This window comes from Pogoniulus pusillus, chromosome 6, assembly GCF_015220805.1.
Source record: "Pogoniulus pusillus isolate bPogPus1 chromosome 6, bPogPus1.pri, whole genome shotgun sequence".
Classification (NCBI taxonomy): Eukaryota; Metazoa; Chordata; class Aves; order Piciformes; family Lybiidae; genus Pogoniulus; species Pogoniulus pusillus.
Genome location: NC_087269.1, coordinates 37,026,304 through 37,038,698, shown reverse-complemented (window position 1 = coordinate 37,038,698; position 12,395 = coordinate 37,026,304). Strand labels below are relative to the sequence as shown.

The window sequence follows — 12,395 nt, the reverse complement described above, 5'->3', positions numbered from 1 at the left end:
CAAACCTCATTTAACTGCTAGGATAAAAAATAACACAAAGGTCTGTGGGACCACAGTGTCTTCTGGTGATACCTCTAGATACAGCAGTGAGGAAGATTTCAGAGCTAATTTTTCTCACGAGCCTCAAAACTCATCGACACTTTTCACGTACCAGAAGCAAGGTTAAAGATACTACAGGCCAAGTGACTCCCTCTACTGACACATGACCTGTGAAAATTCACCAAACTGCTGGAGTTTGCAGGAGATGCTATAAACTACTACATGCTGCAGGAAATGTTTCCTAAGAACCATTTAGGGCATTGTTTGGCTCCCAGCATCTCAGCATTTAGTCACAAAGAAACCCAAGAATTTTACCTGATTACAGTCACACGAGATGAGGTAGATTTAAACAAAAATAATTCAGTTCTTTGTGAGAGTAAAATAAGGACAGCAAATGTGATACCAGTAGCTTAATTTTAAAATACTGACAATTCCATTAAAAAATTAAACAAAAAAATTCCTTTGTTCCGTGCATTTTAATCCTCTGACTTGTCACTGGCCTTTCTTGAGCAAAATATATCTAAGGAACAGAGGAAAAGTTTTCCAGAGCAGAAAGTGATCATTATGATGACTGATAGAAAAGAAGGCACAGAACATACCCATTTTAACCTGAAAAATACCTAACTAAAGACACTCAAAAAGTTCAGTTATGCTTCCAGAAATGGAATTAAACCCATGAAAATATCTGTCGTCAGCATGAATTGTCTGAAAAAGTGAAATTCACAAAGAGAAGCTTCTTTAAAAAGCACTGGATTAAAGAAGAGTGAGAGAACTCTAACTTGTTTAGAAACCCCTTCAGGAGATTATGCAGCAAGGGAGGAAATTGTAGGAGAAATTATCTAATTACCTTACCAAAGTAAATTTGCCATCCTATACATCAGAAAAGAGGTTACTGGGAAGCTAGGAGGTAAAAACAAAGGAGTCAAGGACTCTTTCTAAATCATTCCCCGGGGACTGCTAAGTAACATATCTATGTTTTGTGTTCCTGATGAACGCAGATATAGTAAGAGAGAATCATTCCCCAAACACCTAGAGATATTACTGCTTTCCATGTGGAAATCAGTAAGTAAAACACTGCTCTTCCTTCTAATATCTCATCTGGATAAAGAGTGAAGAGGTCAGCAGGCTAATGTGATCAGGGAAGTCGAACTCATGCTGGCACAGATGTTAACAATTTAGTTAAGTTACCAGGGTGCCCAAGAAATGAGATTGCATGAGGAGATCAATTTTCTAGTCAGAAAATGGGGTTGTATCAGGGAGTGGCAATTCCATACAAATTGCTGGGAAAGAAGGGTAAATACATAATTTAATAAACAAACAAACAAGTGATTTAATCTAAAACCAACGTTAAGCAAAAAGAGGTTGACTTGGCCAAGAACAGCATAGGCCAGGCACCAGAAATCTCTCTGTTAAAAAATCTGAAGCAGAATATTAAGCCTTCCCCAATTCTTTCAAATCTGACAAATGTCTTGCTTTGAGAAAGAATTCAAAGCTGCACTTCAACTTGAAGAACTGCTAGTCAGCTTTAATGAAAAGCTTTTGTGATCTTACTATATCCAGTTCTGTTAGAATCTACTTCTAAATTAAACCATAATTCATCTCTGGACAGAGAGGATTATAGAACTACACTCTGGGAAAAACATCAATAAACTTCTTGGATAACAAGAGCTATAAAAATCCCCTCTAACCTTTGGAAATCCAACTGAAAGGAGATTTGCTTGCACGTCACTAAGCAGTTACTACAGGCCTGAACAATTCTAAGATTTCACTGCAGTATTTTCTGCTCAATCTTTTTAACAGCATTCCTGGTTTGGCTACTAATGCTTCTGATCCTTTAGTTTGAGGAAAGTTAAAACACAAGCAGTTCACATCAAAAAGTTAAAGCAGACATCTGTGCTGACACAAAGCAAAGACTGCATTGCTATTTATCACTTACCTGCCTTCTGCTTGAAAATTATCACTTGGTATCTCCTGTAATCAGCTTCAGCAGCGAGCAATCCTAATGATAACCATGTCAAAACTACATAGAAAATTGTAGGAACTACAGAAGTGCCATGGTATCCTCTCCACCCACTAAAGGCTGGTCAGGAGAGATCAGCCTTCCCGGATGCCCCAAGGGACCAGGGGTAAAGCAGGCCCTAGGATTAATGATCCCAGCATACCAGAGTCTGCCACCACTGCGGGAACTGCAAACAGTACTGCAAAATCTGCAGCATCACTCTCTGAACACACTGCAGCCAGTTGTCTCTTCCAGGAAACAACATTACTCCCAAAAGAACACCACAACCAACCAGCACACCTGCTTCCTACCCCATTTTTCATAAATACTGAGTGTTCTTGTCCACACTGAAACAACTCCCCCCGGAAACTACCAACTTGACTTCACACTAGACTACCAGTAACGAACCCCAGCTTATCCCAGCATTACGTATCCCAGTGTACTGACAGGGAAGTTGTACCCTTGCAGAAAGCTGTGGTGGCGATGCCCTGTGTGCTCCCTGCTTTTCCACCAGCTTGGATGCAGGACTTTTGCCTGATAGGATTCACACTAATACCACTAATGACAAAATGCCACAGATAGAAGTTACCTGCTGTGAGAATAGTTTGGTACTTCAGATAATAAAGCCTGATGACAGCTTAGGCTGCCCTACTTGAATCAGCTATCAGCTCTGCGAAAGAGCATGGCTTTCACAGAGAGGACTAGGATCCCACAGAAAGATAGTGGAGGAGATAAGAAATAGTCAAGACTAAAGCAAATACATTCAGTGGTACTGGAGGTCTCCAGCACTGGCTGTGTGCTGCTGCCATCGCGGCCAATTTTGTCCTGGGTCTCCCTTCCCGTCCCTGCTGCTCCAGGATGGGGAACTCTCCCTCCAGAAAAATCCCACTCTGGGAACAAGCCTCTACCTTGCACTAAAATTTTAGACATAAAACTCCTCCCCCACTTCACCCCTGCGTTTTCTTCCCTCAGGGTCGGGGCTCTTGCCCTGGCTCAGATTACATCAGGACGGGCAGGGCAGGCGTTAGCAGTGCTCAATGTAGTTTTCACGTCTTACTTGCACAATCCGTTTCTATTCTACAAAGCGCATCTGTGACAGACAAGATAAGGGCACTGCTCACTTTGGAAGTCAGTGCACACAACGCAATTCTGCGTCCAATTCAGTGTGTCCCTCAGGGAATTTCTGTAGGTTCTTAAATTGCAGGTTGCTTTTGAATAATCTTTTTTTCAAACTCTCTTAATAGAAAATAAGACCTAAAGCCCGTTCATTCTCCTTTTATTTAAAGGGCAAAGCAGATACCAGAATGAATTCACTGCTCAGAATACCTGCACAGTCCTCTCTAACAGTCCTATTTATCCTGATCCCCTGATACGCAAAGGTCAGGCTACACAACTTCTGCTTTTGTTCATGGATCACAATTATTGTACATTGTATCACTCCCGTGAGTCACTTTTTGTGCTATCAAGCTCAAATCACAAGACTGAAAATGCTGACTCCACATTCCTTGCAAGCATAGTTCTGGATCTCACGGATAATCAATCAGAGGATTTATAGATGTGCTGCCACCCATAAGTACCCCAGTACTAGAGGTCATCTGTTTTTCTTCTCCTCAGTATAATGAGAAGATGCCCCTACCCTCCTTCCCCAAACAATCTCATCAGCTTGATTTCAGGAAAGACATCAAGGCAGAAAGAAAGTCAGGTTTCAATACTGGTAAACAGCTAATCCTCATTTTTATCTGTTTAGTCACATTATACATGGCTTCCTTACATCACCAGAGATACTGACATGTATTAGCTTTTTCTCTGTACACAAATGCTTTAAGAATGTTCTCAAGTTGAATTTGGAAATTCTCCCCCAAGATTGTACAACTTTTAACATGAATGTTTTAAGAGTTAGATTTCATTAATGTACTTAATTTGCTTGAATAGTACTTTGATAGAACAAGGCAGAAGGCAAGCTGAAAAATCTGGTGGGAGACTTTGACTAAGTCTCATGAAACAGACAAGAGTGTTTCCAGATGTTTAAGAGACCTTCCAAAATTATCTCATTTCTTATTAGAGCCAAGCTGAAAGTGTAACAACCCAGTTCCACAACCTTTGTGTACCATTACACTTCCAAAGAAAATTGCATACTTCTCTTTTCCTCTGCATACATGCAGTGGGCTGTTTTACAGTGAAGCAGGTTGGTTGGTCTGTGAGACAGGTGTTGTTTGAGACCAGCATTGCAAGGTACTTTTATCTCCACCTGCCAACTTCCAGGACATGACATGTGGCAGCAATTTCTGTTTTGCTTATATGCAGATCTGCTGGCTACCATTCATCACTGCTAAAAAAAGGACCAAAAATGAAGGTTGCTGCTCTCCAGCTGTTTCTGTCCCTTGCACGACAAAACAGGAATATAACTGTATGATCCTGTGTCAGGAAGACCAAAATGCAATATAGGGGAAAAAAAAACCAACCTTTCAGAGTCAGTCCTTCTGTATGCCACATAAAATGTTGCAAACAAGTTAGTACTCTAAAAACAGTTGCTGAAACAGAGTGGAGACAGTTCAGGCTGGGATTCTCTGCAGTGTTTCTTCTTTCCATGCTTCCCCTCTACCCAGCTGTTCGTCAGCAGTGAAATGCCAACACTGATTCACTCAATAGGATCACTTCACTAGACAGAGGCAAAATAATCTAGATTGCCCAGTTTAAGAGGAAGAGGGATCTGCTCAAGAGAGTCCAATGGAGTGCTATGATGATGATTAGGGGACTGGAGAGCGTGCCGTATGAGGAGAGGCTGAGGGACCTGGGGCTTTTCAGTCTGGAGAAGACTGAAAGGAGATTTAATAAATGTTTATACATATCTGAGGGCTGGGTGTCAGGGGAGGACAGACAGGGCTCTTCTCACTTGCTTCCTGTGATAGGACAAGGAGCAATGGATATAAGCTGCAGCACAGTAAGTTCTACCTCAGCACAAGGAGGAACTTTATTGTAAGGGTCACAGGGCACTGGAACAGGCTCCCCAGAGAGAGGTTGTGGAGTTTCCTTCTCTGGAGACTTTCAAGGCCCTGTCTGGATGCGTTCCTCTGTGATCTATGCTAGATTGTATGGTCCTGCTCTGGCAGGATGATTTCTTTGGGTCCCTTCCAACCCCTAACATCCTGTGATCAAGACCTGTGGCACTGGGAATCTATTGTCTTGACTGAAATCCAGCTCAAGTACTTACTTCAAGTAAGTGCCCCTCACAAGACTATCACAGAATGAATAGGGGCTGGAAGGGAGCTCTGCAGATCATCTAGTCCAATCTCCCCTGCCCCAGAGCAGGTTCTCCCAGAATGGCTCCAAAGAGAAGAGATTCCACCACCTCTCTGGGCAGCCTGTTCCAGTGCTCCACCACCCTCAATGTAAAGAAGTTCCTCCCTGTGTTTAGGTGGAACTTCCAATGTCAATCCTGTGCCCATTATGTCTTGTTCTGTTGTTGGGCACCCCTGAGAAAAGACCAGTCCCATTCCCCTAACACCCACTCTCTAGGAATTTTTAAGTGTATTGGTTGTCTACTTGTGCCAAAAGATCACTACAACACTCAGTATCTATGAAGGTGGAAGATTCTATGAGAGAAGAGACTTTTAGAGACACCACATACTACATACTCCTCACAAAGAAAGGAAATAGTTAGACCTCACCATATGGGGCAGGTTGCTTGCCCATGGGAAGTGAATATGAACATGCCTTGACACTGCAGACCAAGTTATTAGCAAGAATAAAAGCCAGTTATGCAAGCTCCTTCCTCAGCCTGGCAGAAAGAGGAAAAGGAGGATTGTTAGCTCTGGACAGAAAGGCATAACTGAGCAGTTTGAACAATTTTAGTCAAGAAAGTATTTCAACATGCATCTGTGGCTTAACATGCTATGGAAATGGTCCAAGTGAAGAACTGCAGGGATCATACAATTGTTTTGGTCGGAAGAGACCTTTAAGATCATTAAACGTGACCATTATCCTAACACTGCTAGGTCCAGCAGGACACAAGAAATCAAAAGCAACATACAACTGCAGCGTCATGTTTTCAGTACAAACTCAGGCATTGCATACCTGGAAATTCAAAAGCAATGTTCCCAACCACTGTTCAAACACTATAAAACACAAGACTCCAGGAAATAATTGCTGTGTCCCAAAACTTTATACTCTGTTGCACAATGCTGTGGATTATATAGTGGATAAATAAAAAAGGAAAATTATTTATGCTTAGAAGTAATGCATTTTTTACTGCAACTACTTTTCATGCAATACATCTAATGAGACTCAGCACTCAGAAACACTAACAGCTTGGTGGGAAAACACTGGCAGTTTTGATAGCTGAGTGGGAGGTATTCATCATGTACACCATTTTTGTTGTGGTATTACATGGCAATACACAAATCCCAGTTGAATTTCTGTTTGTATGATTTCTGCTTTCTGTAAAATATTAGCATGAGGGTACCACCTGTGCTACCTACACATTTTGCAACCTGTTGCTGGCCATAAGACTGTCACTCAAAAATATTTTTATGTTTTATATTTTAAAATATAAACTGCACTGAACAACTGCATTCAAGGTAAGAAGAGGACCTAGATACACAAAGGTTACAGAGAAACGAGAGAAAAATCAGGTTTTGTGCACATTCATGATAAAAGTCATCAGTGAGAGTAGCTGTCACTTACGTCCAAACAGGTGGTTCAGTGTGTTACCTAGCAAAAAGATGGACTGAAAACCATTCAACTCTCTCAAAGCAATTAAACATTGAAAGGAAAAAAAATACTGTTAAAGAGTCAGGCTTTGTAATGTTAGGCTCTGGAACAATTTGGTGATAAATGATGCCTCTGTGGAAACTCCCAACTTCTCCTTTGTACACTTCAGGGCCACCCAGGCTGAGCCAGGGAACACTGGATAAACAAGCAACCACTGGGAAGTGATTTTGCAGCAATGCCCAGGCGCTACGAGCAGAAGCGGCAAGCACTGGGTGAGTCAAGAATTTCATGTCTTCATCCCAGCAGAACATGCAGCAGTGATGGAAGCAGCTCCATTATACTGCAACACTTCAGAAAACTTAGGCAAAAATTCACTACTGGTCTGTTTGCCACCATTGCTATGTAGCACTGAAACTATACACTTCATTTTTTTCGGTACCAGAGCAGAAGTAAATCAAGTCTATCTTGGATCATTTTGTAGGCAGGTGTATTACTTGGGACTTCCTTTTTAGTATTAGCGAGGCATCCATTAGCCTGAATGCAACTTTTAAAGGGTTTAGCTTATTCGTGCCCCCATATTACACAGAATAGAAAAGGTATGGGGAAGTAATCCCTAAACTGAGATGAGATTTCATTTACTGGCCTGCTGTAGCAGTGCCTTTTCAGCAGACAGAACAAGGCATCAGAGTAAGACTTGCCTTACTCACTTTTACCAGTCTTTCACCAGTAACTGTTCCATAAAGACCTAGAAAGCCCACGAGATAGAAACTGGAGACATGAAATACAGTAACACGGTTCAGAAATTAAAACTGACAGAAGACTGCATCTCCAAACCTCCACGACTGACACAATTCAATTTTCTTAATTTATTCCTGCAAATATTACCAGGAAGCTTTAGCTAATGACCAGCATTGATACTGTGTACATACAGAACCTTGTGCGGCTTGGTAGAGCAATTTAAAACAGTCTGTAGAGGTGTCTGTTGTTCCTCAGATTGTGTTCCAGGAGACTGATCAAGCTCTGCATGGATTATAAAACTTCTCGGTTTTCTTCTTAATTCTTCACCCTTTTGACTTCCTTTCTGACATCAGTGCAGACTGTACATAGTATCTGAAACACTATTACATCAAAGCAATAAAGAATAGGATTACACTCATTCTAACCATTTTTTTTCATAAACACTGTAGAAAATGCATAACTCTATCAGCTATGTCACAGGGCTGCTCGCTGAAATGCACAATGAGGCCTGCTTGTTGCAACAACTGCTTTCAGCTCAGCAGATTAAGGTAAAAACACCCCAGCAAAATATGTCAACAGGTGCCTAAAAAGATGTTATCTTGAGCTCTAGAACCATATTCTTGGATGTTGACATGTACTGCTGAAAATGAATGAACAAAGTATTCCAAATGCGATCCTTTCAAGTCCAAGTAAAGAAACAGTGCTCAGCATCAGAAGCGAAACATGCTGTCAGCAACTGGTACAAAGGTAAAGGTGAAAAATAGAATCTGATTACAAAAGAATCTGTTAACACCATCTGTACATCAGATAATGCTCCTTGGAAGGTTAATACCACCATCCTCATTCAGTCATTCTGAGATACTGTCTCTTAGTTCATAAAGCATGCAATAATCAGTGTTTTTATAGTACTCCCTACTTCGGTGTGAACAGTTATTATACAGTGACTTGACTGAGATGAATGAGGGGAAGCTTATGCATGTTATTTTAATGAAAAAATATTGACTTGGCTAGCTCCGAAAGAGCCAAGAAAGGTCAAGTGATAAAAGCACCACTTTAGACTCTTTTGAACATAAATTCAGGCATTTTAATGTATATCTCAGTAAAGCTACATGAGTTTCCATGTAGGTATTCATACATATTATGGCACTTGAACTCTCCTAACAGGTATTTAGTTACCTAGGACAGCTAGGCTAAAAAAAACAAATGTCTGCTAAAACAAACCATTTCTGTAAGAAAACTCTTCTGTCTCAACCTTTAAACCTCTTAAATTTCCTGAAAGTTGCACCAAAATATAACTGTTTATATCTCCCATTGAATAAGTTGCCTTTGACAATGATGTCACATTATATTTTAAGTTTAGATCTTCAGTGATTTGTGAACACAAAGGAAGGTAATCTTGCCCACTTTCAAACAACTGAGTTGCGTGTCCTGCTCCTTCAGAACTTTAACATGGGAGGACTGATACTTGTGTATCCATTCTTTTGTTGGAGACTCTCAAGTAATTACACACATTAGAAAGAAATCCAAATTTCACTGAAAGTGGCTTACAGTGGTAGCTTTTTCTCCACGGAAGGCATAATTCTGACATCTACTGGCCTGGTATCCAACTGTACACTTTAATACACTGCATTTGTGCAATTCAAAGATGAGAACAATAAAGGAACGCAAATGACATACATTTAGAACAGGCCCACGTTACTTCACGTAAATCTCACAATCCTACCATTGTTTTGATAGGTTTCTATTGCTTTCTTAACTCATCTGAACTACTGTATATTGGAAGGCTTTAATGCAAGCAGCTCTGGGAAATAAAGTTACATTTGGACGGGAAAAGAAAGCTGTGACAAGAAAAAAAATGCAAGAAGCTTTTTTTGTTAAAAAAAAAAATCTTTACTTGCAAAATTAAGCAGCATGCTATGTTGTGATTTATATTCGAATTTAAAAGGACTAATTAGACCAAAACAAAAATAAAAACCTAAAAATGGCAATTCTATAAATAATGGAAATTTCGATTTCACTAGACTTTAATGAAAAAACATTTGGTAATTAAATACTTGCTACTGTTCATTACGTTGATGAACTTTCTTAGGGTTAAAACTATAACAAAGTTCATCCTAAAACATTTTGCAATGCAAAATTATTTTCACTTGAGGAGTGTCTCAAATTGAATGCCAAGAATTACAAGCAATCTTCGGAAGTAAGACACTCACATTCATAAAATTTTATACATCTTTTGGAACTAAGATATTTATACTATTAAAATCAAACATGCATCACTTCCCATACATTCTGGTATCATGATTTATATTACATTATGTAACACCAGTCTTCTGAACAGCAGCAGGTTTATCATACGTTCGCTCCATTTTCTTTGGATTTCTGATCTTTATCTTCACTCTTCACAATATCCTTTAAAAGATAAAAGGGAGATGATAACATGAATTCTAGAAATGATATTTCCTCTGTGAACTTTAAAATAGCATGAGACAAATGCACTCTTTGGTGTAAAATTCAAATATTATGTGAATTGGTATCTTAGTTATAACCAATTCATATTTCCAGTACCTTATTGAAAAAAAATCAGGAGGGCAGAAGTTAAATGTGACCTAAACACTTCAGAAGAGAAGCACAATTATCATCCCCAGAAACCTCATTTTATTGTTTCTAAAGGTTTTTGTGCAGGGTTTTGGTTTGCTTTTTGTTTGTTTTAAAGAGCAAGTCAAAAGTTCTTAAAGAAATCATTACATTAAGATAGCAATTGACAATAGCAGCTCTGGTGCAATATACCACCTGAAAACACAACTTAAAAGAAATTTTCATCTCAAAAATACCAGCCTGAATGAGCAAGGCTACTTAACTAAGGGCAAAAGAGGGTTATGCAGTGCCTTCAGCTGCAGGTTCTGGTGAAGCAGCTGGTCTACATGTAGTGAATCACAGGACTGCATAACAATATGGATGACAGATGGCTTCAAGGTAATGACTTGTATGATGCATCACTTGTATCCTACAATTGAGAACAGTAGTTCTAACATTTGTCAAAGTTATCTAGGGTTGTATGCATGTGGTTTTGTTTTTAAAGTGTTTGTAGGTGCAATGTTGTGTTTTCAAAACAAACAGAAGTAGAAGCAAGCCTTCCTCATAGTACCAGATGGCCACTCAGTAGCCTTCATACCCTAGTTCCATTCAGCCTTACTTCATGGGCCCTTGCAGCATTTCTAGGCATTATGCAAGCACTTTTCTGTATGAGGACAGAAATACTCTGGAACATTATGTGGCTTGCTCATTTAATACCCACAGAAATTTAAATTCATCAGTTCTGCCTGAAAGAATCACTCCAAACTGAACAAATGGAAGAGAACATTTGGACTACTGAAGATGAACAAGAAAACATTAAGATGGGTTGAGACTTACATTAACATACCTACACCTTAAAAAAACATTTCAGTCAATAACATTGTTTCAAGCTTAGAAAAAAAAATTATTTGTTCTCTTCCAATAATCAGCATTGTGCTGAGCATCTTATATATGTATATATATGTTAAGATCCTACTGCTCTGAACTCATGAAAATGTTTTGGGTGAGTGTTTATTATTCAGATTTTTTTGTTTTGGTAACAAGACTACAAAAAGCTTGACTACAATAATAAACAATGAAATTAAACATTTCTAACCTGTTTAAGAACACTCTCTATTTCATCCATAACAGTAGCTAAATTTTTGATTGTCTTATTCAGCTGACCCTCAAACTGCAAATTTTTATCACCGGAGATCTTCAAATTTTCTTGCAGTTGACCAAGGTCCTTTTTTGCTTCTTTGAGCTCCGCAGATAGACTTTTGTTAGAATTCTCCAGTTGTAGAATGGTCTTTTCATCCTCATCTTAAAAAAAGAAAAAAAAAAAAAGGATGACACCTCCAATGTTGGGCACCTTCTATCTTAATATTCCACCTACATGCCAATATCGTAACTACTAATTTTTAAAGAACACTGAAGACTACAATGCATTATCATCTGAAAATACTCAATTCTGATTACATTTGGAGGTGTAATGTTCAGCATGAAGATGACAATGGCATTCAGCAACAGCTGTGGGCAAGCTCAAGGTCTCAGGAAATAGAAAACAGTTTACAGTATGCAAACAGTTAAGAAATTTAGATCATCAATGCTACTCAAATTGGTTTAGCTACTTAAGAAGTCTTAGTGTCTTGCATCTATGTGAGTACCACCTTCAAAGTAACATCCCACCTGTTTTTTCTTCCAGTAACTGAAGCTTTTGTTCTATCTCTGCCCGCACTCTTTCACTCTTCTCCAGCTTCTGCAGAAGGCTCCCAACATCCACCATAGCTCCATTGTACACAATGAGGCCAACATTCTCTTCTATGGCTTTTGATTCTTGTTTTACGGTTGGTGATGGTAGCAGTAATCTGTTTCCTGCATTAAATTAAGTAGCATTAGGAAATAGTCACATTGCCATTTTTCTGTTCTAGTAAAATAGCAGATTTGAGTTTGCTGGGCTATTCCTCACATGTTTCTCCCCATTCCTTACCCAATTCCTAACATCAAAAAAAGGAAGCATGATCTTCCATGACACTCTTTCTATGGCCTCCTTTCTGCACTGGTTTCTCTGCAAAAATCAGGCTCTATTCTACTACCTGCAGCACTGATCCTCCTGACTGCAAAAGTGCTGTGAATGAGAAATGGTGTTCATCAACACTTAATATTAACCTCTGCCCTCCTTCCTGCTTCAAGATCATAGAATCAACCAGGTTGGAAGAGACCTCCAAGATCATCCAGTCCAAATAAATGCAAGAAAATCTGTTGGAAGCCAGAAACACTGTAATTCATGAACTACCCAAGATTCACTTTTCTGAAGTGGCAGGTTTCCTGCAGACCTAATTTAGTTTCTACAAGA

General features: G+C 39.4%; 1 protein-coding gene across 3 annotated transcripts in view; it reads right to left on the bottom strand.

The window, feature by feature from the left end:
- Positions 1 to 7,599: 7,599 nt before the first annotated feature.
- CCAR1 (cell division cycle and apoptosis regulator 1) overlaps positions 7,600 to 12,395 on the bottom strand; it is a 33,225-nt gene continuing 28,429 nt past the window's right edge. For all 3 annotated transcript variants that reach the window (XM_064145266.1, XM_064145264.1, XM_064145265.1), the window contains 3 exons: positions 11,729 to 11,914; positions 11,157 to 11,362; positions 7,600 to 9,895 (listed from right to left, as the gene is read on the bottom strand). In XM_064145266.1, coding sequence (XP_064001336.1) covers positions 9,836 to 9,895; positions 11,157 to 11,362; positions 11,729 to 11,914 — 452 coding nt within the window. In that variant the 3' untranslated portion in view covers positions 7,600 to 9,835. The remainder of the gene's footprint in view (positions 9,896 to 11,156; positions 11,363 to 11,728; positions 11,915 to 12,395) is intronic.